The sequence below is a fragment of the Centruroides sculpturatus genome, unplaced genomic scaffold, assembly GCF_000671375.1.
Source record: "Centruroides sculpturatus isolate CEXI.00-Female unplaced genomic scaffold, Cexi_2.0 scaffold530, whole genome shotgun sequence".
Classification (NCBI taxonomy): domain Eukaryota; kingdom Metazoa; phylum Arthropoda; class Arachnida; order Scorpiones; family Buthidae; genus Centruroides; species Centruroides sculpturatus.
The window spans coordinates 320,885-348,502 of record NW_019386973.1 but is presented as its reverse complement, the minus strand read 5'-3'; the positions used below and the strand labels follow the sequence as shown (position 1 = coordinate 348,502).

The 27,618-nt window shown below is 28.1% G+C and overlaps 1 protein-coding gene across 1 annotated transcript; it reads left to right on the top strand.

The window, feature by feature from the left end:
* Positions 1-17,123: 17,123 nt before the first annotated feature.
* Positions 17,124-20,278, top strand: LOC111615998 (zinc finger protein SNAI2-like). The gene is made up of 2 exons (XM_023357442.1): positions 17,124-17,814; positions 18,567-20,278. Exons 1-2 carry the CDS (start codon positions 17,730-17,732, stop codon positions 19,448-19,450), a joined length of 969 nt encoding a protein of 322 aa, XP_023213210.1. The 5' UTR covers positions 17,124-17,729; the 3' UTR covers positions 19,451-20,278.
* The last annotated feature ends 7,340 nt before the right edge of the window (positions 20,279-27,618 follow it).

The window sequence follows — 27,618 nt, the reverse complement described above, 5'->3', positions numbered from 1 at the left end:
CTAGTATAAAAGTTTTACACCTATTCGTATATAATCTGTATCTGTAATATGAAGATAACATATAAAAATAAAGACCATAAAGTACATATTATTTTTAATGAATATGTATCTATCTTCGAATAAGGTGAAGGAAAAAAAAATGGCGACTTTACATAGTGCCTAAATATGTCTTCGATTTTTACTTGTTCCTTGCGCCATCTTTTGGTCATTGGAAGAATTATTTTATTTTTTTAATTGCGCTTGAGCATTACACTTTTTATTAATAATACATAAATACATTTTAACTTTCAGTTTTTCCATTTAATAAATGTACTACTAATTCTTAAAGAAGAAAATCTTTAAATACGCATAAATTACGTGATGAAATCAAAAAACCTTCGTAATTAGGTTAATTCCGCTTGTGCTTATATTTTATAATTATTTTTAATTTAATAAATAATTTTTAAAAATATGAAATTATAAGGAGTAATTGTATTTGTGACGTTTTTTAGAAATATATTAATAATTTATTTTAATTTTCAAATGTTTCATATTAAAATTAAATTTAGGATGATAAAAATTAAAACATTGAAATATATAGTAATAAAATGGAATAATAATTAAATTAACAGGTTTACATATAACTTTGAATTATGGTACAGTATATACAATTCTTTGAGATCTTATATTTACAAAAATACATTATGTACCATCAACTGGGGTTACTTTACCCCATTTCTTATACTATCATAGAAGTTTTATTTAGTCTGAATGTACAAAATGACTATACATTTATTTTTATTTTTTCTTGACATATCAAATGTATAATTATCAATAAAGATCTTTTCATTACCGTCTTATATTTTTTAAAAATTTCAAAAATTTGTGACAATGTTATCCAAGTTTGGGTAAATAAACCCCCTTCTAAAGGATAATTTTTCCAAAATCACTCATCTCGTACCCAAGCACATTGGGTAGTACAGTAAATAATTTTGCTCCCGGTATATTATTCTTAAATTGTTTAACTACACGACCCTGTTTATCAAGATAATACAGTACTTTAGAGTAAAGCGAAGATCCTGTTCATTTATGGGGAAACGAAAATTGGCGAAATAAATTTGAACAAATTATCACGCTTTGTTTTACCCTCTTGTAATCTTTTTTTCCAGGAATAGAAGTTTTTCGACAAAAAAATACAGTTTAACATGTTAATAACATTTCTAATATGGTGTGTCATTTTAACACTGATAGTATATTGTTCCTTCAAAGGCGATTTAGTATAAACGTACAGTACATCTATACATCCGAAAGGTATTAATTGTACTGTATAATTAATTGCGTAACTAGTAATATTTATATGTATTATGTAGATTCATAGAATCATAATTATAAACCGTCTTCTGCCTTGCAACAATTATACATTCATTGTAATTTGTTTACATTCATATAAGCGAAAAAAAAATTTAATAAATTACGTATACGATTATCATTTTTCAACTACTTATTTAAAATTAAAATATAAAATAACTTATAATAGTGTACGCTGAGTTTTCTTGAGAAAAACGCAGAAAAATCTCCAGTTGTTCCAGGTCCTTTAAGTATTAATGTTTTAATTTATTTCTCACATATGAAACATTTAAGTAAATTGTTTAAATATATAAAGTTACACTATATTATAGGTTTTATTTTACTCCTTTAATATTGTAAATTTTATTTTTTTTTAATGTACTTGTATTTTATAAAGTAACTTTCTGCGCTCAAGCAACGAAGAGGGACTTAAAAATAAATAAAAAATTATAAACTCCTTATTGATTTTAACACAAAAAAATTATTCATTTATTATTTTTATTCTTACAATAAAAGTAAATAAATTAAAGAAATTCTTATAACTACCGCCGTGGAGTCGAGTCTAATTTCTGATGGATATTTGAGTTGGAGTTTCCTCACTTCCACCCGCGCAATAGACTGTGTTTCTTTCAAAAAATATTCTCCTGGGGGTATTTTTCTGATCTGAGGGGGGTAACAAATACAATTTAATCATTCATGTGTTTTTACAAAGCTATTTGCGGTTATACAAGGAGGTATTTTTCAATCTCTGGGTGGTAATACCCCGGGACTTCCTCTGAAATAAACTATGGCTACAGATCCTATTGCATTCGAGGCCACACACAAAATTGAGGTCGACTATATTACTTAATATTCTAACGTATTTGAGAAAAATAAAATTATCTTATAAATTACATTCATTTTATATATACTATTTTATATAATGTTCAATACACATAACTTATATATTACATTTTTTGTATTGAATTTTATATTCTATTCTAATAGAATAAAGACTCGGTTATAAGAAAAATAATTATTTAAATAAATTTTATTAAAAGAATTAATGAAAAAATAAATTTTTAAATTAAAATCTTTTAAATTTAATTGGTTTATAATGATTGGAAAATTGCCTTCTCAGTAACCTATATCTATACGAATATTAATGGGTAGACAGTATATCGTTTCTAATTTGATACCCGAGAGATTTAGTTTGAATGAAATATAAAGTTATCATTCAGTTTTTTACTTTGATTAATTTTAAGTGTGGCAAGATGATGATTGTTATTATACAATTAGATCATAGTTATATATTAAATTACACTTTATTATTTTGAATAAAAAAAACTTGATAAATGATTATTTTTGTAACTTCATTTAATGAGGATAAAGAATGGATAAAATTTTTGTTTAAAACTTCCTACATAATAAAATATAAATTATTAAATTACTTGGATACTTAATTGAAACCGATAAAACGTGGTCATAGATTTACGTTAATTATTTATAGAACATAAGAGAATTTTTACTTCTTTTGCCAATTAGTTTTTAAGTCCAAAGAAAATCTTTCGTATGCTAGCGTGAAAGAAAACCCATCTATAACTTCTTCACAGAAAACTAAATTCAATTCTCTCTTAGCGTTAATCGAACTTATGTCATATAACCTTAAGCGATTCTGGACTATCAGAAATATTGCATAAATTACTTCTAAAATTAGCATAATAAAATTAACAAAGGTTTTCATACATCAACGAGGAAGACAAGTTAGAGGAAAACAATATTTACAAGAATAGCATAAATTTTACAGCAACAACAACTGTCAGTAGGAGCAATTATAGAGATAGTTTGTTAGTTGATAGTTTATCGTTTACTTAATCAGCTTATTTCAATAATTTCTAGGAAGAGAACTGTCAAATTATATTAACTTTATATATATATATATATATTTTTTTTATTTATCACATCGTTTCACTACTAATACTTAAGATAATCTGATAAATAAAGGTAACATACCGTATATCAAAATAGCTAATTACGAATGAAAATGTACTGATTTAATAATAATTTATGCTTTTATGCTAATACAATTTTTCAAAACATATATTAATGATTATCTATCAGATTTGTTATTTATGCTATATAATCATTGTATTTGTGACTTGACAATTTGCCTATAAAAAATATTGGGGTTCCCTCTATCACATATGAATCGACGCCCATGATAATATCCATTTGTTTCTCAGGCATCTGCTTTCAGTGTCACGAAAGTTTTCATTTTTCAAATATTGAAATTCTTTGTCTTAAATTATCGTTAGACGATATAATAAAGAACAGAATGACTATTGTTTCGAATAATATATTAACAGATAGGTCAGTTGAAAGTTACCACAAACATGTCAAAAATGTTAATATTATTATTGTTAATATAATATAGGTACTTATTATTGAAACATAAATTATCAGAATATTTTTTAAATAATAAATAAAAATTAACCAAGGTTTGGTTTTATTTGGTTATGACAACGCGACACGTGGGCGATCTGCCGATGGGGGTGCCTCCCGGAAGGACTTTTATGGGAAACTGGCCCCTATTTAGGTGTTGCAAATGTAAAGAAAACCCGGAAAACTCCACGTGACCAACACGTTGACCAGGCGCGAACCCACGACCAATGTTCAGTGGTGTTATCCACCCGGCCACTGGTGGGAAAAAATTAATCAATAACCAAGAAACTTATTTAAATATTTAAATCAATATATTAGATGTAAAACTATTTAAATAAAATATATTTTTTTAAGATTTTTTTTTATATCAGTTTGCAGAACTAAATTTCTGTTATATAATTTAATTTCATATATCAATCTATGTTTAGAATCATTTTCCTATATGAAAAAATAACCCAATTAAAGTATTAAAACATTCTAATGAATGTGAATACAAATTTTTTAGTGCAATTTAAAGTAATATTTTATGTAATTACTGTATTGTGGTAATTCCATGATTATTATTATCCTTCTGATAAGAGGTTTCTGATCATTTCTTCTAATATACTAAATATTCATTCTTCTAGTAGACTAAATATATAATTAAGTTTATCATTTGATGATATATTTTAGTAATTGCATATAAAATTATAAGTAGATACATTAATTGATTTATTACTAGATATATTAAGTCAATTTTTAGACAAGTATAGAATTTAAAAACTGATACACATTATTTATAAAAAGAATTAAATAAATATTTAAAAATTTATTTCCTAGTAAACAATTCTAAATATTATGATTATAAATGTTTCTCCTTAATTAGTAGATTTATTTATTTTCCTCATTTTATACTATAAATGAAATCATATGGCTTATTTTAATTTACATTTCTAGAGCATAATGTTTAACACATTTAACGACGATTGGCCTACTAAATTTAAGCTAAATTAAATTTGTTCAAATGTATGCTTTTATTAGACCTATAGTTATATAAAAAACGAATTAAATGAAATATCAAACATTGACATTTAGTACAGGTGCTAAGCGGGTGGTTCTGGTATTTTTGGCTGGTATCATGTACTTCAGTAAGCCCCCAGGTAATGACCTGAAACAGTGTCCAGCAGGTGAAGAAAGGGTGACAATCGTAAATATCGCTACAGCAGGTGTGCCCTGTTTTAATACCGAGAAAACCGTTTTATAGAATGTTTCGCGAATTTTAAGCGTGTATTAGATGATAATAATCGTCTTTACATCAAGAATAGATTCATCTATATTAAGATTTACACACTTCATTATTCTTAGTTTTTTTTTATCCAGATTAAAATTATTTTTCTTTTAATTATTTCCTTTGTAACCAATATACAAAAGTGCACCTGTACCTAATAAGTGTCACTTCCGAAACTTCTCTGTTTTGCGTCACTTTCTTGCAGGTGTCGCTATTCAGACGGAACCAGTCTCGTGTCCGGCGCGTGTCGATGTCACGTGCGCCGGAACCAATTACAATGAGCCCTTTACTAACTGGACGTGTTATAAATAATTATATTTTTAGCATAAATTTCTGCGTTTTACAATAAACGTATAATTTTTTCGTATTTATATCTATTTTAAGTATTTTTTTTATATTTATTTTATATATCTACATAAGTGTTATAATGAAGTGTTCGGTCGATAAACACTTAGAAATAAGAAAAACGAGTTTTAATGAATTTACTAGAAGATGTCTTATGCAGAATTTGATGCGGAAGCAACGTAATATCTTAGTGACGTGTGAGGTACACGACAAAGGAGACACAAGTCCAGCTGCTTGACGGGAAGTGGCCTACTTTTCGTGTAACAGGTGATGGTGGGGGCGCCGCTTCCTTTTTTTTTCAAGAATTGTACAGAAAGACGACCTTCGATTGTCTTTACCTTGTCCTGTCATATAATATTTGTAATTTAATACTTTATTCTAGTTTTATTAATTATGTAACATAAATTTTAATGTTTGTAAAAAAACGAGTACAGCAAATCCTAGTTGAAGAAAGATACATCTGTAATCGTTTACAATTATTATTATTGTTGTTGAATTTTCTTTATAAACAGTAAAATTGATTCTTTGAAGTGAGAAATGAATACTGCGGGTTTTAAACACGATCCAATTAGTATAATATTAACCGAATTATATTTTGTTTATATTATACGTCACTTCCAAGAACCTGTCGACGACGTCGAGTGAGAATTTGCTGCACATATTTTATTGGTAATAATTACAATTGTTATAATTCTTCGTTTATATATATAGTACACGCATTTTAATATTATTGAGCAATATTTAGTATAGAATTTTTATTTTATGTCATATTTAGATATAATATAGGCGTATATATGAACATGCAGGAAACCTAGACCTCGTATGAGGCCAGAGGTGGAGTAGGCCCTTTTTCACTATTTGCGGGCCTTTAACCTTTTGTTTTTTGGACAAATGTTAATAATAAAAACAGTATTAAAGACTTTACTTTTTTTACTAAATAAGGTTATTTTGTAGGGTTTGGAATCACTACAGACCCGGGGAAAAATCTGCAGTTTCTCCCTCTCGATGAGCGTGTGAATATATATAGGCCTATACTAAATATTATGTACAGTATGCACGTAAATGTATATATGTGTATGCGAGTATATGCAATATTTTACGTTATTGCACTATAATCCATATATTATATATTGAAAATAGCACGTAAATATTTTTTAAAAAATTAAGAAATTCTGTGTATATTATTTTTAATTTTTAATGAAAAATTTTAAAATATTTGAGTAAGAATTTTCTTTTTTTATAAAACTCCAAAAAGTGTAAAAAAAATTCACTTTTAAATTATTTTAAAAAGCAGGAGAATTAAGTTTTTTTAAATGTTCTCGCTCTTTTAATTTTCTCAGTTCTTATATTAGAAATTTGAAATTATTCTATAGAAAATTGAAGTTTTTCTATAGAATTCAATGTTTAATAACTTACTATGAGTTTAACTAATCACAAAAAATTAAAATATACGAATATTTCTATAATTACACATCACAAATATTTATTATATACATTAAATTTGTACAGTGTTTTAATTCATTTAATTAAAAATTAGACTTTTTATGTGTATTCACACATTCACAAGTTATACATTAAAACATTGTAAATTTTATAAAATAAGATTTCAATGAAAAAAGTAAATAATATAATGAATATTTGTAATGACAAGATTTAAAATTTAGGTTGTTTTATGTAAATTAATAGACCAGGTGTAAACATCTTATTTGAGTCAGACAACTGAACTACTTTGTGTTAAGTATCGTGTTTCCTTAAGTAATTACCTTTTATCATCGTCAAGGTTAAAGGAGGCACAATTTAGTGAGGCCAGATGCCTTTTTTTTTTCTTCTGTGCTCGTGTTTCAGTGAAAAAAAGGAGCGAAACAGTCGATTAAAGCGAATCCTCGACACCTGTCTCTTTCCCTAAGTATACTGCGCACGTGACGGGCACGCGATCACTAAAGGTCACGCATAAGGGCCTCTGTGTCACGGGGTCACTCACACGTTGGAATTACATTGATATCGAGAGGAAGAGTACAATTCCCTCCTGTTTTTTCATAAAGGGGAGATTATATTACCGGGTGGTTCTTCGTTTAAGCGTTAATCGAACTTCCAACTCTCAATTAAAATGCGTAGACATTAAGCGTCAGAATGGCGCCTGTACGGTTCTCAAGCTGTCAAAAGAACGACTAGGGAGGTTTTACCTTCAAAGTAATCAACATTTTATAGAATAAATTTCGAAGTTTATCAAAATGAACCCAGTGAATTTTAAATTAGAATATGTATGTTTAGAATATTAAGTGTCAATATAAATGCATCAAGTATGCTTATAATAATTTTGTCACATCTCAAAGATTTAAAAAAAAGGGGCAAGAAAATCAGAGTGATGTAAAAGATGAATTTTTTCTTCAAGATTTTATCAGTTTTAATTTGCAATATAATTCACAACAACAAAAAAAAATCTGCATTAACCTGAAAGCATATTAAAATGTCCCTATTCGAGTATACTTTGTATTAAAAAAATTAGAAAATTTTAGTAATCATGAACTTGAAAACAAATTAATTTTATAGTTATACACGTTCTAATCCACGTGTACTGTACACTGTGACAATTATAACACGTGTACAACTGTACACATTTCACTTTTAAACAATCAAGATCGAATATGGATGATACTCAAGTGTTTAGACTTTAGAGTCTAAACACTTGAGTATCATTCAGATTTTATAGTTTGAGAATAACAGTTAGATAAAATTCTTTTTAATAACTAATGTTTTCCTACAATATCACCACGTGACAGACAGGTGTAATCTTTTTTCAACCTTGAAACCAATCTCGAACGTGTCAAAAGGATTCTCTTAAAAGACCCTGACCCATCTTGGGCGTCTACCACCCTGGCGCCTGTATGACGTCACCCGCATGACTACGGTGACAGGTGCGTGGAGTATGACCCGCATGAAACGACCATCGTAATTTCTGGCTCAGAAATATGTAACAGATTCCTTGAACTCTATATTTAAATTCGAGATAATTTCTTCCAAGAATCCAAAGTTTACCAACAAGAAAATGTGGTGCGTTACTGTAAAATGGGTGCTACTTTTTGCTTATTTATGGAGTTTAAAGTGCATCATATATCGTACATACGTCAAGCTTTATTACAGCATTAGATAATAATAGATGAATTTCGTATCGGATCGTTTCTGAATTATTAATAAAAACTAATTTCTAGCCTTAGGAGATGTCAGAGATGTTCCTGTTAATAAATTTATTTATTTATTTGGAAGTAATTTAATATCACTTATAAAGAAATGGCCAATTAACATTGAAGAAAAGCTAATTTTAAATTATTTTAAAGGAAAATTATTATATTATCATTTTTATTTTTACAATGCATTTATGAAGAAAAGACATTCATAAATTTATATTTTAATAATTAATAAAATTAATTACTTTATTTTATAAGTATGAAATATAATTTTTAAATTGTAATAAATTAAATTATAATAAAAATTGATAGAAAAAAAAATTAAAATCGGAATATTTTTCAGGCTAATTTTTCGTGTTTAAAATGATAAATATTTAGTGAATATGTAAAAAAAATATATAAAAATGTAATATAAAATAAACAAATAAAAATATTGTTATTTTTTTCGTTAGACTTTCTCTTGTTAATAAACATCAGAGTATTCTCTATTACATTATTTCTATGATGTAATTTATTCTCGATAATCACGGATTGATAATCATAGGTTACTATAATCAAGGTTATGTTCTTAGAAAGAACATTAGGATTTAGGCAGTTCACGTCTTGTCTTAAATTAACAAATGATAAATATAGTAATCTTTTAAATAATATTTTACAATGAAATCTTTTTGTTTTAATGAAAAATTTATGTATTTTTCCGCACGTTATTATAATATAAGCAAAAAAATTACAAAAGTATTACGTAAACTATGCTATTATATAAATACAAACGATTTAAAATTAATCTATTTTTTTTTTATTTGCTAATTTAAATTTAATCGTTTTATTGATAGCCTATATAAAATAACACGAATTCGCCCGTTTAAATTAGAGTGGAAATTCGATCGAGTGACGTGAATTTAATTCCTAATTTAAATTGTGCATAGTTTCGTTTAGATTTTGATTGCTTTAGATGCAATATATATGTTAGAACCAGGAGCGGATTTACGGGGGGTGAACAGGGCACAGCTGCACCCCTTCTGAGGGTTTTTCCCGAGTAAAGCCGGATCCTTTCTTTTTTGCACCCCCCCTTAAAGATTTCTGGAGCAGCTATTGGTATTTGTATTTTTGTATGTTGTATTTTTGATGATGTATACGTAAATTTTTTACGATTCTTTTTATTTTACACTTTATTTAAGTGTAGGCTATATTTTTTTAAAAAAAAATAAAGATGCCTTTAGATATAAGAAATAAATCTTCATTCCTATATAACTCGGAATAAAGCTGTAAATGTTACTCAATTTTATTCATACAAGCTTGGCCTTATATTATTTATAATCAACTAAAAGCAAAATTAAATAAATTCGTTAATTTTGGAGAATATTTTAAAAAATCTTTAATTATTAAACCAAATTTAATCGTAAAATCGTGCTAACCTGGAGCATATTGGAGTATATTGTTCATCTAGAGAACCCAATATTTTAGAGAATAAAAAAATTATGGAATTTATTATCATTTTTATTTTAAAATCGAGCAAAGATTAGCGCATAAAATAGTAGCATGGATAAATTCCTTTTCAAGATATCAAAAGCTGCATTTAAGCCACTGGATCTAACTTTTTCTTTCGAAATTTCTATTAGAATGTAGATACACATTCCAAAATATATCATTTTTACATCGCATTTTTTATTAGTTTTATTTTATCAACAGTAATATCAGCAGTAGTCTAAACTACACGAAAAATATGATTTAGAGGTCGTTCATCTCACTTTTATTTACGTTCCAGTTATTAAAACATCGTATTCCCGATATAAAATTAATTTAATAGTCTCAATGAACCGTTTCTGAGATTATTGAATGAGTAAAAAACTCTTAAATGGATAAAAAAGATAACATAGTGTTAATGAATCTTCTGAAATTTTTATATCAGCTAAATGTATATATAACGTATATATAAATATACAACGTATATGTGGATGTACGATAGTGTCTAAGCATAAATTTAATAACAACTTTCACTTGATTTTAATCCTTTAATCATAATGCTAACGTTATAACGTATAAATCGACGTTTCCATTTACGTGCTTAAATAAGCACGAAAATGGACTAGATATAACGCGCTGTTTACGATAAAGTTACTTGTATTTTATTATTATTGTTTTTATTTTTAATATTGTTAACTGTTTAAATTTACTTTTACATATTGTTTTTAAATTTAATTGTGTGCTCGAATTTAGAAAATCAGATTATTGTACAGCCAGTAGCCTACTTAGTACACGATTCGCAATTTTACTGTTATAAGAAGTTAAGTTATTACTGGATAAGCATATAATTGTTATATTTCTTCAAAGAATAATGTTTTATTTTCATTCATAAAATTGAAATTTCGTCTTTCAATCCGGTTAATCAGAAGTTTCTTCAAAGTTCTGCGTAAAAATGGCGTTGAGTTATGAACATTTTAAAGATTAATAAGAGGTTACCGAGGATTATTTTACGCATAAAAATTATCTTTTATACAATTTTTATATTTTTCAAATCGTTTCTGGTGATTAATTTAAAAAAAACATTTATTTATGTATTAAACTGCAAGAAACACAAAAACATTCATCGATATCCGATTCAAATCGGATACATTTATTTAACTTTGAGCCTCTTGAAATAAATTCGAATTTGGATTCATTTCTCACCAAGTTTGAATTTATTGTATTGTATTCATTGTATTGTAGTGTTTCAGTGTTTCATTTGACGGTATATCTCCTAGATGGCGCTAGATTTATTGTTTTTTTTTTTTAAATATGTTATAAATAAACTTCCATCTATTCTTATACCAATAATTACACCTATTTTGAACGAGGTTATTTAGTTAATTTATAAGCTTAAAAACTTCTTTACGAAATTAAAATTAATCTATATAAAAGGATTAAATTTTAAATAGCAGTTATAAATAACTTTAATCAGACCAAAATTGTTAAATATCTCCTCAGAATCAGAATAAAAACGAAAAGGAAAAAGAAAAAAAACTGCACGAACTTTCAAACCGCTGGCGGGCAGTCAACTGTACACTTCTTATCTGATAAGACAATAATTTATGATAAAGCCTATTTTTATTTCGAAAGAGATTTTAGGTAAAAATACTATGTTTGGCGAAGTTTTCGAAAATAAATGTAAGTTACATTATAACTATGAAGTGACTTTTTACTACTTCATATTATATACAGAAAAATTACATATTTTCTACTTCATACAACCAAGTTACAGTGTAATTATGAAGTAGTAAAAAGTCATTTTATAGTTACAGTATAGCTTAGTTCTATGAAGTAGAAAATATGTAATTTTTCTGTAAAATAATTTAAAAAATTTGATACAAATGCATAAAAAAATTATAATTAATTTTTCTTAAGTTGCATCAATTAATATTTGACTAATTAATAATTAAAAGCTATGGCTGAAGTCTATAAACTAGTTTGTTAACTGTCATTCTTTTGCTTTTTGGAAGCATTAAGCATTATTTTTACGACTTTCTGAATTTACATATAAACTATTTCCACGTAAAAAATTTCAGCAATTCTTTATTTCCAATGCAATAAAATATTTATAGATGTAAGGAGTGCATTTGGGATCGAAAGAGATAACAACTTCCCATGACCGCTAATAACTTATTAAACTTTTTATATACGAAAGTACTAGTTAAACTACGAAGATTTTTCCATCGTTAATATTAATGCAGATAAATGGCTTATCAAATTATCTGCTTACATCTATTTTTCTTCTTCGTATCCACGCTTCTTAAAGCGATATCGATCAGATATAGAGGGTGTTTAAACATTACTTCTTCCTGGTGGAGGTTAATCGGTTTCTTCTGCGGTTACCAGTTAGTTTCACACGTCAAATATCCTGTTCATTCAATAAACGCGCAACCATTTAACCATTCCCACAGATGAATAGACAACAGGTGTGTAGACGATCTCCCTTCGTAACCGACCGTCTTGGGACGTACAACAGGTGGTGAACAGAAGCGAGGTCGGAGGTGAAAGGAGTCGATCGACGTGAGAATTGACTCAGGCAGTTGATACGGGATCATGAACACTAACTACCTGAGAAATTGTGTTTTTTTTTAGGTAAAACAACATTCCTGGCAGTATTCACTAGAATGAGCTTGTGGCTTTTTTGCTCAAAGTAATTTGTAAACACTTAAAAACTTGTAATGAGGAAGCAAATAAGTTAAGCTTACGGGAACCGTTCTAACGATTTTAAAATTAGAATCACCTGAAGTTTGTGTTTAAATATACATAGGTTAGACTCCCTGCATCCTTCTAAAATGTCTAATTTAAACATTTATTTTATTATTTAATTTTCAAAAAATAGATAATAAAATAACAAAATTCAACACCCGAATACAAATAAACGATTTAGAGTTAATAAAACTACAGTATTTTTATATAATAACATATGCTTTATATAGGGACTAAATGTATATATAACGTATATATAAATATACAACGTATATATGGATGTTTTATTTATCACATCGTTTCACTACTAATACTTAAGATAATCTGATAAATAAAGGTAACATACCGTATATCAAAATAGCTAATTACGAATGAAAATGTACTGATTTAATAATAATTTATGCTTTTATGCTAATACAATTTTTCAAAACATATATTAATGATTATCTATCAGATTTGTTATTTATGCTATATAATCATTGTATTTGTGACTTGACAATTTGCCTATAAAAAATATTGGGGTTCCCTCTATCACATATGAATCGACGCCCATGATAATATCCATTTGTTTCTCAGGCATCTGCTTTCAGTGTCACGAAAGTTTTCATTTTTCAAATATTGAAATTCTTTGTCTTAAATTATCGTTAGACGATATAATAAAGAACAGAATGGCNGATATTTTATTTGTTATATCGTACAATAATTAAACAAATAACATTATTCTAGTCATTAGTCTATTCAATGCAGCATGAATTTGGCGTTAGCCTTGGCCCTGGGCATCCGAATTTTGAAGTGAAGGGGGCAATACTACGTTGAAGGGGGCGACGATTCGTTAGAGGTTGAGAAACACTGGCCTAGACAAACAGACAAATACAATATTGTATAAAATTATTATTGAGTATTAAAATTAATAATAATAAAATAATTATAATTCATAATAATAAAATAATAATTAATTAATTAATAATTAATAATAAAATAATAATAACAATGAATTAAAAGTAGATGATGAAATTATTTGCCAAGTGTCGATAAATGCACCAAGTCGTGATATTGAATTAGAAGAAACAAGAAGAAGAAGACACGGTTTCGACAAATAAATAAAATAATAAAATACTCTAAATAGCTAATATTTATAAATAAAATAATATTATTACTGAAATATATATATTTATAACTTTGAAAACTTAATAAACTATTCAGGAATATGATTAAAATTTCAGTGAATATTCTTTTATCATTACATTAAAAATGAATACTTTGATATTAAAAATTTTAATTTTAAAAAATTATATTGTAAGATTTGATATTTTTTTTCAAATTATATAAAAATGTGTAAATTTTAATACCGTTTTAGAGGGGAAAATCAGAAAAAAAAATAATAAGTTTACTGTAGTTTTGTTCATCTTACAACGCCCAAAAAGGTCATAAAACGGGAGTGTTTATTGTCATTAGAACCACTACAAACAATTCGATGCTTTCATTTTCATAATTTTTTTGTTGTTTTTGTTGTAATAAATTAGCTTCTACATTATATATAATTTCTACCGTGTCAATCTTAATTTATAGTCTACGGAGATATTTAATGCGAATTTTAGTTACGCCGTGAGAGAGAGCATCTCCACCTCTGGCGCAGATCTTAATTATATCGATAAAGAAGCTTTTAAACAGTAGTCTAACCATAAAAGTATACGCCTATCTACCAAGGTTCTGAGTAAAATATTAATTTATAAATTATATCTTTACAGCAGTGAAGACCTAACTAGAATATGTTATTAGTTCTTTCGTCACTGACCTTTCAAAACAGATAATCGACTTGAAAAAACTTTAATTGGATAATTGATTTTAGATAAGCTGCAAGCACTTTACATGTTTCTAAATCAAGTTTTGTTCTCATTTCTTTGACCGTTTATTTAGAAACAGATAGCAGCAAAATGTACAGTACTCCCACGCAGCAAAATGTACTATCAAGCGCTCCATTTCTCTTCATTATTTCAATTAAGTGATGATTTCTCCTTCACTAGAGACAGAAAACTTTAAACTCTACTCAGTCGAATTGCTTAAAACCTATATCAATCAATCACAATAGAATAATCGGATAAATTACTCGTAAGATTAGATCCGAGTTATCGTTTTCTTGATGCAGATACGAATTGATAATCAAGTTTTCTGGCTTTATTTCACTATCAGAAATCCTAATATTAATTTCTAAGATTAATATTGTTTCTATCCTTAATGTTTTTCTTATTGCCTTTATCAAACAATAATAATAAAGTATCATGCGCCCTCAAATAATTTGTTATCAGTCTTAAGGTAAACAATAAAAAATATATTCTTTCATAAATTATTGCCAAATTATCGAAAATAATTAATAATTATGCTAATTTTTAAAAAAAATATATTAGTTATTAAAAGATTTTCCTGTAAAGAATCTTATTTTATAACAGGTTATATTTGAAGAGAAATAACATTTAATTGTAATTCTGATGTTTCAAAATTCTGAAGCTACAAAAAATATTTGATTATTTTTCTAAACTTTATTTTATAAATCTTCAAATTTTGCAGCAAAAGAGAAAAACAAATCCACCTTATTTGTTCTGTGACAGGTGAAATAGAAGAACGAATCCCGTTATTGGCATTTTTTTCCGACCAGAAAATTTAGCTCGCAGCATAAGCCCATGGCGGAAACATCTGATAACTGAAACTCAACTACCAGATGGCTCCTCTCTTTTTTAACCCTGTCTTCCTGTTTCAAAAATTCGGACATTCCGTGCTCAAGACCAGGTGAATGGATGCAGGTGGAAAGAAGCAAAAACAAATTTAGTTTTTGAGGAAATAGTTAGGCCAAAGCGGCAATGGAAACTGCGAAAAGGCGTTGATTGGAAACAGCTGTCAACTCCTCACGCAAAATCAAGTTAATCGATAGGTTAAACTAAATTCGATCTTGGAAATCGTTTATTCTTATTTTAAGTAAGATATAAATTCATACCTAGAAATTGCAATTCGTAAAATATATAGCTATANATTGCTTTAGAATTGGTTATAAGGCTACAAAAACTTGTGAAATTCTCTGTATTTAGATTAAATTAATTTAATAAAGAGCTTAAAATTTTATATTTTATAGAGTTTTCTTGTATTAAACCGAAATTTTAGTTAAAGTAAAAGAAAATATACTGGCTTAATGGTTATTCTCGAAATTATTTTAAAGAAAATTTCAAATCATTTTAATACGATTTCAAGCTTAAATTTTCAAACTTAAAGCTTGAAATAGCAAGCAAGAATTGTTTCATTTTAAGATAATTTTCTCTGACCTTCGACATTGAAAAGCAATTATAGGCCTATATATATAGGCCTATATATTTTTTTTTCAAATAACTCTCAAATACTTTCTACACATGTGATAGGCCAATTATCTCTCATTTTACAAATTAAAATAATGTTCTATTTATTCGATAATTATAACTTTATAGTATGCATTTTTATATAATTTACTTGCAGCAATATTAATAATTTCTTTCTAAAATAATAAATTAGATCCTAAAATTTTGCAAGAAGTTTTATCTGCAGAATTTTTTACTGGATAATTTTTTTTACCAATCAAAATATATATATATATTTTTTTTTCCGAAAAATAAATAAATTATGCGGTTAATAAATTTTTAACCCGTTCATTAAATGAATAGAATTAAGTTTAAATGTATGATTTTTATCTTAGATTATAATCTACGATTTTATGTTGTATATTTTATTGCTGCTTTTTATCCTAAAAACGAATTCGTGAAAACTAAATGAACTTCGTGTATATCTGTACGAGAAGGTAATACTTATGATACCGAGCCAATTATTTGTTTTAGTCTACAGATAATTTATAAATAATCAGTTAAATACTAAGACTAATCTCATAGGAAAATTATAGGATTAAGTGATGAATAGTTTTACTGATAATCTACGGAGAGGGCAAAGTCATCAGTTGAAGAGGCAAAAACTTCGCTTAGGCGGCCTTCCTGATGAGGCCATCTGGTATTAGATCTGTCCTGAAGGGAATAATTTTTGTAACCATTCATTAAAGATCAAAATCATTTGTGATTGATAAGAAAGAGTGTTTTTACATTTTCTGTAAAGAGTTCGTTTACATTATTTCTTTTGACATTCCTCTCATAGGCAACACATTGTAACTTATATATATATATATATATACAGTAATTACTTTTTACTGGCAAACAACTGTTAAAATTAAAACACAAATTTTCCTTAAAGTATCAGAAATGTATCTAAATTGTATAAAATGTATAAAATATCAATTCTTACAGTAATTGGAAATTTTAAAAATTTATTAGAATTTAATATATAAAACATGAGCTAAAATTTCTGGTGCAAATCACGTCTGTCTTTGCATATGAGCATTTATTCTACAAGCCAATATATATATCAAATATGATAGTGGGCTCGAGATGAATTATGATAGAATGCAACAAGGTCAGATAACAGATATATTTCACCTTCTTCGAAAAAAACGGTAATGTATAGCCTAAAGATTAGACGAAGGTGAAAAAATCATTAGAAAAATTTCAAAGTTCAGCGTTTATAATGCGTGTTGCTAACGCGAACCCTCAAAAATTCGGAATTAATAGCTTTAAGCTCACACAAAACCAACCAACGGGACAATATAGTATGTCAGGTGGTAATGGGGGAGAGGGAAGCCTACCATCTGCCCCACCTCCCAATCAGACAGGGAAAACTACACCTGTTTCCGCGGACGGACGGAGAAGGGGAACACCTGTTTATCCCCCCCACACTCCGATGAGGACCAATGGCGTGCAACCGGACTAAACAACCATTGGTTGGCCAGGGATACACCTGCAATTACCGGGAGGAAGATTCTTATTTCAGAACAAAGTTTATGTCCAACTGGATCTGTTCGAGATTCGGTGCGGATTATGGTGGAATAACGTTGCAAAGAATACAGAATCATAATGCCAAGAGCATTTTTAGTCAAGAAAACATTGCAGAGTCGCAGTAGTTGGATCGGTCAAGACACCGAGAATAGTGACCTGTCAGGTAAGTGCTGCTGTCGCCAGGTAACCTGGCGCCTAGTGCCCTAATTAGGTCAGTAGTGTCCGATTTTAAAGTTACTGTCTTACAAGACATAAGGCGTCTTTGGTGGATACAATAGATGGGTGGATTAGACGTCAATGTGCTTGTTGTCTGTCTGCCTCTCCCAAATAGGTCGATGAAAGATATATGATCTGATTTTTAGGCTAATTTTAATTTACAAATCTACGCTTTTTAATATATTATTTTCGCTAATTTGGGCTAATTTTCCGTACTCGCGCAATGAAAACTGAAACGTTTGATATATTTACTTGTTATTTACAAGTTTGGTTAAGTTTCTAGAGAATATTATGAATTCTAGTGGTAAGGTTAAGTTCCTCTGAGATTTATGATATGATGCAAATAGAAATTAATTGTTTGCAGTTTCAAATTAGTTACGAAACATGATTAAATCTCTTTATTAGAACGTCAATTTCTTAACATTTCTAATTAGAAAAATTTGCCCATTTAATGGATGGCTTATGAATATTCCATCAGAAAAATTTTCGTATATTAATATTTAGTTAATGCCTGAATCACTTTCAAGAGAGTTTATTTTTATTTTATGCTTATTTTATCCGAAATTCTTCCAAATTAGTTAAATATATTTCAAAGTACAATTTAGAAATTTTCGATTATTTTAGTGCGTAATAAACATTTTAAAATCTAATTTTGAATGCAGTTTGTATAATTATTATTCGTTATTTATTATTTTACAGAAAGCAACAGACCGCACGATCTGAGTATTAAAGCAAAAGATGCTCCGAATGAAGTGTCTACTCCACCTCCTGCAGTAGCAATGATAGGACCAACCTACAGTCAACAATACGACTTTCCATTAGAACCACTTAACCCAAATGTTCCTACAGTACTACGTACAGCGATCCAACGTCCTTATTATCCGACCTACTTTACTAATTTTGGAGGTCAGGTCAATGACGTTTATTACTATCCTCTCCCCAGTCCTTATTCATTTCAAGGACAGAATTCTTCACTCTTATCCCTTTCACCTCCTCCCAGAGATCTTCATCCAACTCTAACCGATCCTCTCAGATTGGGATGTTACGAAGGAAATCAAAGAGATAGTCTTTATCCCGCATGGAGTCCAGATTCCACAAATCCCGTCGATAACAGTGATAAAGTAGAAGAAACGAGATTTACTTGTAATTCGTGCGATAAAAGTTTCTCAACATCTAATGGCTTGTCAAAACATCGTCAGTTTCATTGCTCGTTGCATTCTAAGAAGTCTTTCAGTTGTAAACACTGCGATAAAGTCTACGTATCTTTGGGAGCGCTAAAAATGCACATCAGAACACACACTCTACCCTGCAAGTGCAAGCTCTGTGGCAAAGCATTTTCGCGACCTTGGCTCCTGCAAGGACATATCAGGACACATACTGGAGAGAAACCTTTCGCCTGTTCGCATTGCAATCGGGCTTTTGCAGATCGCTCGAATCTGAGGGCTCATCTACAGACTCATTCCGACGTAAAGAAGTATAGTTGCCGAATGTGTACGAAAACTTTCTCGCGTATGTCTCTGTTAACGAAACACGAGGAAGGCGGTGGTTGTATAGGATCCAATCAGACCTCTAGATCGTCTTAAATTACAATTTCTACTAATGTTTCTCGTGCAGGAGACGTAAAGTCCGACGTTCCACCCATTATTTGACTGATGAATCCGACTCCATGGGTGTATATTGTTTTAGGCAACTTTTTTAAACGCCTACGTGGTTGGGATGATGCACCAAACCCGACGTAATCTTTTGATTTATCAGCTAAGGGCACGAAGAGCTTTTATCTCACGTTACGTAATACTTCCTTGAAGATTCGTTGCCCGTTTCGGATATAGAAAATAACAAAAGAACTGCAATTCGAAAAGAACGGAAGAAAGAAGTCATTTAAATTTTATACATTAACATTTTTTTAAAAGCAAGTATCAATTATGTTTTGATTTTTTATAGAAGATGTAAGGGCAATTTTCCTCACTTTTTAGTTTTAACTTAACATTCTTATCAACCAGAAGAAATTTTTGAGAAAAGTTACTTTGAAATTACATCCGAAGTTGAACTTATTTATAGAAGAAAAATCACCGATCCAACGGTTAAAAGTCTTAAAATATGACACTTCTACACCATTAAAATTTGATTTAAAACAAAACTTATTTCTCTGGACGAAGCTCGTCTACTTTCATTTCTTTATAAAAGCCCGAAATCGATAGTCTCTGGAAATTGCCAGATTTGTATATTGTATTTATTAATTTTAATATTTGCACTAAAAGTCAATTTTTTAAATATTTTTTGTAAATAATAAATAATCATTTTTTTCTTTTTTTTAATAAGTATTCACACGAAAATTTTCCTGAATTCGCACGTGCCATATTTAATCCCTCCCTAGTCATATATGTATTTTATTCATAAAAAAAATAATAATTTTATAATGAACGAATTAAAATATTTTTCCAATAAGATGTTTAAAAGAAAATTTGTTAGAGTAAAAAAGAAATAAAATCCAAAACTGATTTCTTGATTTTTGTTCTCTTTCTACAAAACAAAAAAAATTTACAAAATAAACTATCAAGTCGCGAACTAATTCTATTAATTTAAAATTTTATTTTTTGTAAATTAATTAAATTCATAGTTTCAAATTTTACATTAAATATTAAATGGATTTTAAAAGTAATTTCACAATAAAATCTCTCTTTTGTGCTCAAGAAAGTGTTAAATTATAACCAAAATATTTTGAAAATTCTAATGTTAGGATACTCAAAAACTAAAGGAATTAACCGGTTACTTTAATGAAAATAATTCTTTTTTCTTCTTCTTCTTCTTCTTCTTCTTCTATCTTTCCTAATCGCCATAGTTCTCACAGAAATAAATTACCTCATTCTCATTAGTTGTCAACCGGATTGAGTACATCTTAAGAAAAAAAAAATAGAAATAATAAATAAGAATCAAATGAAGCAGAAATCAAGTTCAAGGATAATTGGTCTTATTTTCTTTTTACATCTCTCTTTTTTCCTTTTTTTTATATCAGGGCAAATCTGCTTATGTTTGCAAATTATGTAAGTTATATATAGACTTAAACTTATAAAATTAAAAATAAAATAATAATAATAATAATAAACTGAAATTTTTGCTTATTACTTTTAATTATTCCCTTTATGTTTACACTTTATTTTTCTGTAAAGAATAACAGCAACTCTTTCTAAGATTAATAGAGAAATGCATCTAAGGAAAATCTGTCTATGATTATATATTAAATTGATTTTTATGTACTATTTCGCTTATAGTTTCATCACTTTTATGAGAAAATAAATAAACTATATTATGAGAAAAATGTTTATAAGAAAATAAAAAAATAACGCATTAAATTATATTAAAATAATAAAGAATAATTCATTTTTAAATGGCCAGAAGGAAAGAACTCAATGTTGTATCTATCTGAAATTACCCATTGATAAAATCTGACTCAGTACTTCTGTTAAATTAACATAAAACATGGACGTATATGAAAAAAGTATAGATATGATTCTCTTAATCAGCCTTTCAGATCAGTAAATCATTATTAACTACATCCATTCTAAAAAGGACTGGCTCGTATAATTATTTTTTATACTCATCATACTCTTCCTTTAATCATATTCCCATGGGGCATGTTTTATTACTTTTTGATGAAGTGTAGCAGCCCCTAAAAGCACATAAAATAGTCTCGACTGTGGAATACTTCACAGCAAACTTAAAATAGGAAAAACATAAACATAAATCACTCCCAAAAAATCCGAAATTGATGGGTTAAAGCCCTGTAAGAGAGCGTTAAACTAAACTGTAAACATCATTGAAAAGAAAGAAAAATGAAGGAAATAACTTATACATAAATCGATGTAAAGTAATGATTAATTCGGAAAACATAAAGTAAAATTCATTGCTTTCAATTGCTATGTTTTAACATTTCTGTCGTATGTTAAATTTCACATAATTATCTGTTTATCGAATTGGTCGCGTTTTGCGGGTCACGGTAGGCTTGAGAAGGAAAATGGAGAATTTATTACGGGTTAAATTCAGGTATTTCAGGAATGACCCCATTAAATATTGGATGATTACACAATTTACAATTCATTATTTTGATTTACTGTAGTTAATATGTAAAAAATAAAAATTACTGTATTCAAAAAAAAAAATATTGAAATAAAAAGCATCATAAAATTTTCTAGTTTTTGTTGTTTTTAATCTTAATATAAGATCATAAATTTTCATTAAATATACTTGCACTGGAAATTGTTTTTTATGTCTTTAAATCTAAACAGATAAATAATAAAGTTCAAATAAAGATGACATTGCAAAATTCTGTGTAACAAAATTCACTCGGGTATCAAACTAAACGAGAACAGATTAAGAGAAAATGAAGAATAATGAAATATTAACATACAAAATTGCATATTTACAATGTGTGACACCAGCCAAACGGAAACTGTAGAGATTCATTTGGAACTTTTTTTTTAGTAATACGTTTATTTAGATCTTTGCTATTTGTAATTAATTATTTTTCTGACTTCACATAAATTACATTATCAGATTTGTAAATCGGATGACATATTTTTATTTTTTATAATAAAATAATTACGTATCGTATGTCCCAGAAGTGTTTCCAGGTGTCGTTAAGAGACATCGGGAATAGGTCTACAGGTAAAATTTTTTTCTTTTATAAATACTGTATATCTAAAAAGGCATATATTTTTGGTTAAAGAGGAGTATATACTCCTCTACTCCTCCCTGAATATAAATATATAACAAGAATCAATTTGCAAGAGTCCTTCTTTTATCTATGCAACATATAACTTTAAATTGTCCATTTACTATAACGGCAGTTAATTAATAATATCCAAAATAAAATTTCGCTTTAAAAAACGTAACTAATGATGCATTAACACGAAATTTTTCGAATGCCATTTTGAAAATTCCGAGCAGTGAATACTAACTTTTAATTTCTATATAAATGAATGTTAGTAATTAATGACAAGCATTGTCTATAGGATAGGAAGTAGTTCAGTTCCGGCCGTATAATCCCAAATCATGTGCCTTCCTTCCCGGAAGTCCCCACGCTTTGAACACCTGTATATTTTCGTTCTCTACTTTTCTCGGTACAATATTAGTTTGCAGTTTTGTGTAGACACGTGGCTAGGAGGAGATACGCCTCAATAGACTGGACAGACGGTAGGAGTTTACAAACCATTATACAGCTGGTAAAGGTCAAAGAGAGTGGCCTTCTTTGTTCTTTCTCTCTTCCAATTGCTGTTATTTCCAGTTTTAAAAAAGAAAAATCTGTTCTTTCAACATATCACTTCCATCTACTTGTTTGATGTATTTATTTATTTATTATTATTTTTTTTATGTTGCATTACATGCAAGTTTCTCTGATTAAGTTAAACGGAATTAATTTTTATCTAATTTTAACGAAAGATAATCTATTTATTTGTGTTATATATATATATATATATAACTGAAGCGTTTATATTCTATTAATTTTTCTAGGATTTATTTTTTGTGAGTTTAATAATAAAAAATAGTTGAGTATCAAACTTATTATATAGATTTCTTTAAGTATAAAGAAATTAATTATTTTTGAGTTTAATTAATTGGTAAAAATCCTATTTGAATATATGATCCTCTGAACAATGTCCACTAACGGGAACGTAAAAAATTACCGTTGTTTGGCATTTATTTTCTATTCAGTTTTGCTTTAAAAAAAAAATCCATTTTTTGCTATTTAGAGGGAACGGTGTTGAATGTTGGACAGTAGTTAATAATAGCCCTTAAAATTATTTTCTCTTTTTTCATTCAGTTAATATAAAATAAAGTTAAAGATATTGTTTTAAGCTATAAATTAATGTTATATAATAAGAAATCGTTACCAATATAGCATTATAGTTTAAAATGCTGAAGGCTAACAGTATATTCCCCATTAGTTGAATACAAAAACTAAACATAGAAACACAGATTTACATGAACTTAAAATTGTTCTGTGGATATTAAATTCGAATTATAATTAGATTAATATCTGACTAGTGAAATTTTATACGAAACCGCAGTTATATAATAATTTTTTCCGCTTGGTATCCAGCTGTCATTTCCCGACACGCAATGAAAACTACCAATCGACCAATAGAAATTTCATTTAATTTATAACAACGACGAATGACAGGTGCTGAACGTTACTCCGATCTTTATACATTAAAAAAAAAAAAAAAGTATTTCGATACAATACAACTGAGTAAAAAAATTCGGTAAAGAACATTTCTATACAGGAATTTACAGGACACATTGAAAGCATATGCTCAGTAATTGGAATGATGGTATTAAAATTGCTCGTGTTGGGTATGTTAAATAGGGTAAAACGTTTCACATAAATGTACTGGAGTGGCTTAGATAGTAAAAAAAAAAAATTAAGTAAAATTAAGTCAAGTAAAAAAAAAAATTCATCCGATTATGATTTCGCAGCTGTATAACGTTTTTCTTGTATCATCATAAAAATAAAACATGGATTAATTTAAGAGTTGAAACAAGCTTGTTTCATACATAAGAAATACTGTATTGCAGCATCACCTGCAGAAATTTAGATGAATTTCAAATACACTTATATATTAATACACCAATTCTTGCATAGTTATAATAATGCTGCAAGAATTGCAACTTTCAGATAATGAATGTAATGTTATTACTGTATATAACTGATAAATACAGTCTAAAACAGTGTTTCTCAACCTCTAACGAATCGTCGCTCCCTTCAATAATACCGTTACGTAGTATCGCCCCTTCACTTCAAAATTCCGATGCCGAGGGACAAGGCTAACGCCAAATTCGTACTGCATCGAATAGACTAGTGACTAGTTTAATGTTATTGTGGGACAGAGGGAGTATCTTTTATAAAATGTCAGAAAATTACTTAAATTAAGTTCTTATTAAAGTATATGATTATTCTTAAATGAAATTAACCAGCGAGTTTCCGTCTTGTCGGAAGTAACAAGTCCTTTCTTTATTTTCATGGCTAGGTCCACCGGGTGAGGTAAACCAGGCAATATATACGGGATGGGTAAATCCCGTATATATTGGCGAAAAATTCCCGGATTGGCGTTCGAATCCGGACGAACAACCGGTGGAACGATAGGTCGGACCGGGGTGAAAAGAGCATCCGGAAAAGAAAATAAGTAGAGCCAACAGAGTATTTAACCCGATAAATATTGATTTGAANCAAAATATAAATTGTTACTATTCGCCCCCTCAACATGGGAAAACGCCCACATGGGGGCGATATCGCCCCCGTTGAGAAACACTGGTCTAAAAGAACTGATAATGTTGCAGAAATTGCAACATTATATCAACTTTTTTTTGTATTAATAATGATAATTGTTATATTAATCAATTACTACTCGAGTAATAATTTATTAATGAAATAATTTAATATTTAAATATATAAGGTGCTTTAAAAATATTAATTAACACTTATATGCAGTGCGCAGTGACTGCAACAAGGGTAATAGGACCGTACTTTTTCAGAACTTCACAAATTGGATCGTAACTTCTTGCAACATGATGAAGTTCGCAGAGAACAACCTGCCATTATAAATCCGGCAAAACAAATTACTTTCATGTGTGTTAAAATTTTGAAGCACCCTGTATATCAAGGACGTGCACACGTGGTTTTGAGGGATTTAGCCCCTCCCATTTGGAAAGAATTATAAATTAAATAGTATTATATTGTATGTAACGTATATTTATATAACTTAATTTACTAGTTTTTACAATACAGGTACTACATGTTATGAAAAAATCATGCTTTTAAAAACCCCACCCTTCTAAAAATTATACGCACGGGTATGATATATCAATTATATTTCAATATAACTTAATTAGATTTGAAACAAATACTTTAAAAAAATCAAATACAGTAAAAATTGCGTAAACCGAAGAATTTTTACCGTTTTCGACAGGTTTCACCGTATAACACGAATGTATAATTAATTGAAAAGTATAGGCCTAGAGTTCATTCTAACGTAATTTAACACAAATCCGTTCTCATATTCATTAAAGAATATAAAGAGCAAATTCTTTAAAACTCTTATCAGTCATTAACTCACCTTTTAATTATGTGTAAATAAATAACGCTTAAAGGATAAATCATCTCGATTCCAAGAAATAGACCAATATAGAAAAAATAAGAGGACGTGTTCCGAATTATCAAGTTTAGTTGTTCGGTTTTTTACACCAACTAATTAATTTCTTTAGTGCTATTCTAGAATAAAAATTAAACACTTCTATATAAAGATAAGGAAAACTTCATTTCATCTGTTATAACATGAATGAATTTTTAGTAGGTCTACTTGGCAAATTTATCATTTTGAAAGCTCAAGTTTATTTTAATTCAATTGAAAAGTCTAATAGTGTTTGGCTTTTATTGGTTTCATATGCTTTAGAAATTAATACGTTATAATTTTATAGCTGCAAGTAGTTTGCTAAGTTGATAAACAGTTGTACAATATAACTAATACTCTGTTCAACAGAATGGCCTTTACTAGAATGACCGTCAACGGTCAGTTATTACAAATTAATCGATAATTTAGTGAAATTTTCATAAGATAAATTGAAAATACATTTGAGATTCGTTATATAGACATATATATATAATTACTTTGTTGTATTATTATATGGATCAAAGAAGTTAACGCGCAAATAAACCACGTATTTAATAAATTATTAAGTAAATTCATTAGATTAAGTGTATGAAATATTCAATAAATAGATATAATTATTTTACTCGATATTTCTTTTACTTTATACTACGTGGATTCACATAGAGACGTCGCCATATTAAATGCTGCTGTAGTAGCGAAGGTTGTGGTCTCTTTAGCCATAACTCAACTAAATATATTACTGAGTGTAGTTCATTTTGTCGTCCCGTTGGAAGCATTCCGATTTTTATTTAATAGTTACATTATTTATATGTGGTTAAAAAACTTAATTACTATATTCAATGTTATTAATGAAATTTAATATTAGAACAATAATACTGTTCAGTATTTTTCTTCCATAAAATAATATCAATGCTATAAATAAAATCTTAGTCTGTTAATAGTTATTTAAGAAACCCAGCATTTTATTTATTAGTCGTTCATCTTTTCATATGCAAAGAATTTTATTGCCTTGAAGTACTTAGTGGAAAACAATAAAAAAAAACTAAGCCTAATACACTGCTTAATTATTTATTAAAATGGAATCAATTAAATTATAATTAATTTCGTTCACAGCATCTAAATATAATTAGATTTGAAAATAATTCTTTGGTAATTTAGGATAGATATGGCCAATGGCTGTATAATTTAACTAATCATAGTAACTTGGAACAGACTTTTATGTATATGTATGTATAGAAGTAAATTTCATTCATCTTAAATTTTTATTAATTTATTATTATGAAAATTACATTATTAAAACCAGTCAAAAATATACTTTAATGTATTGATACTTTGTTATTTAATTTTATATAAAAATAAATAATGTATTAGATTCATGAGTTAGTTGGTCTAATATGCTATTAAATAAATTAATTTTTAATTAAAAAAACAACTTCTTAACTTTAATTGTTATGTATCAATTTGGAGAAGAATTGACACACAATAATTGAAAAAAATATTTCAGAAATTTATGCTTTTTAACAAGTTGACAAAGTATTTACATCATCTCTCACCGAGAAATTGGTATTAAATGATACAGTGATGAA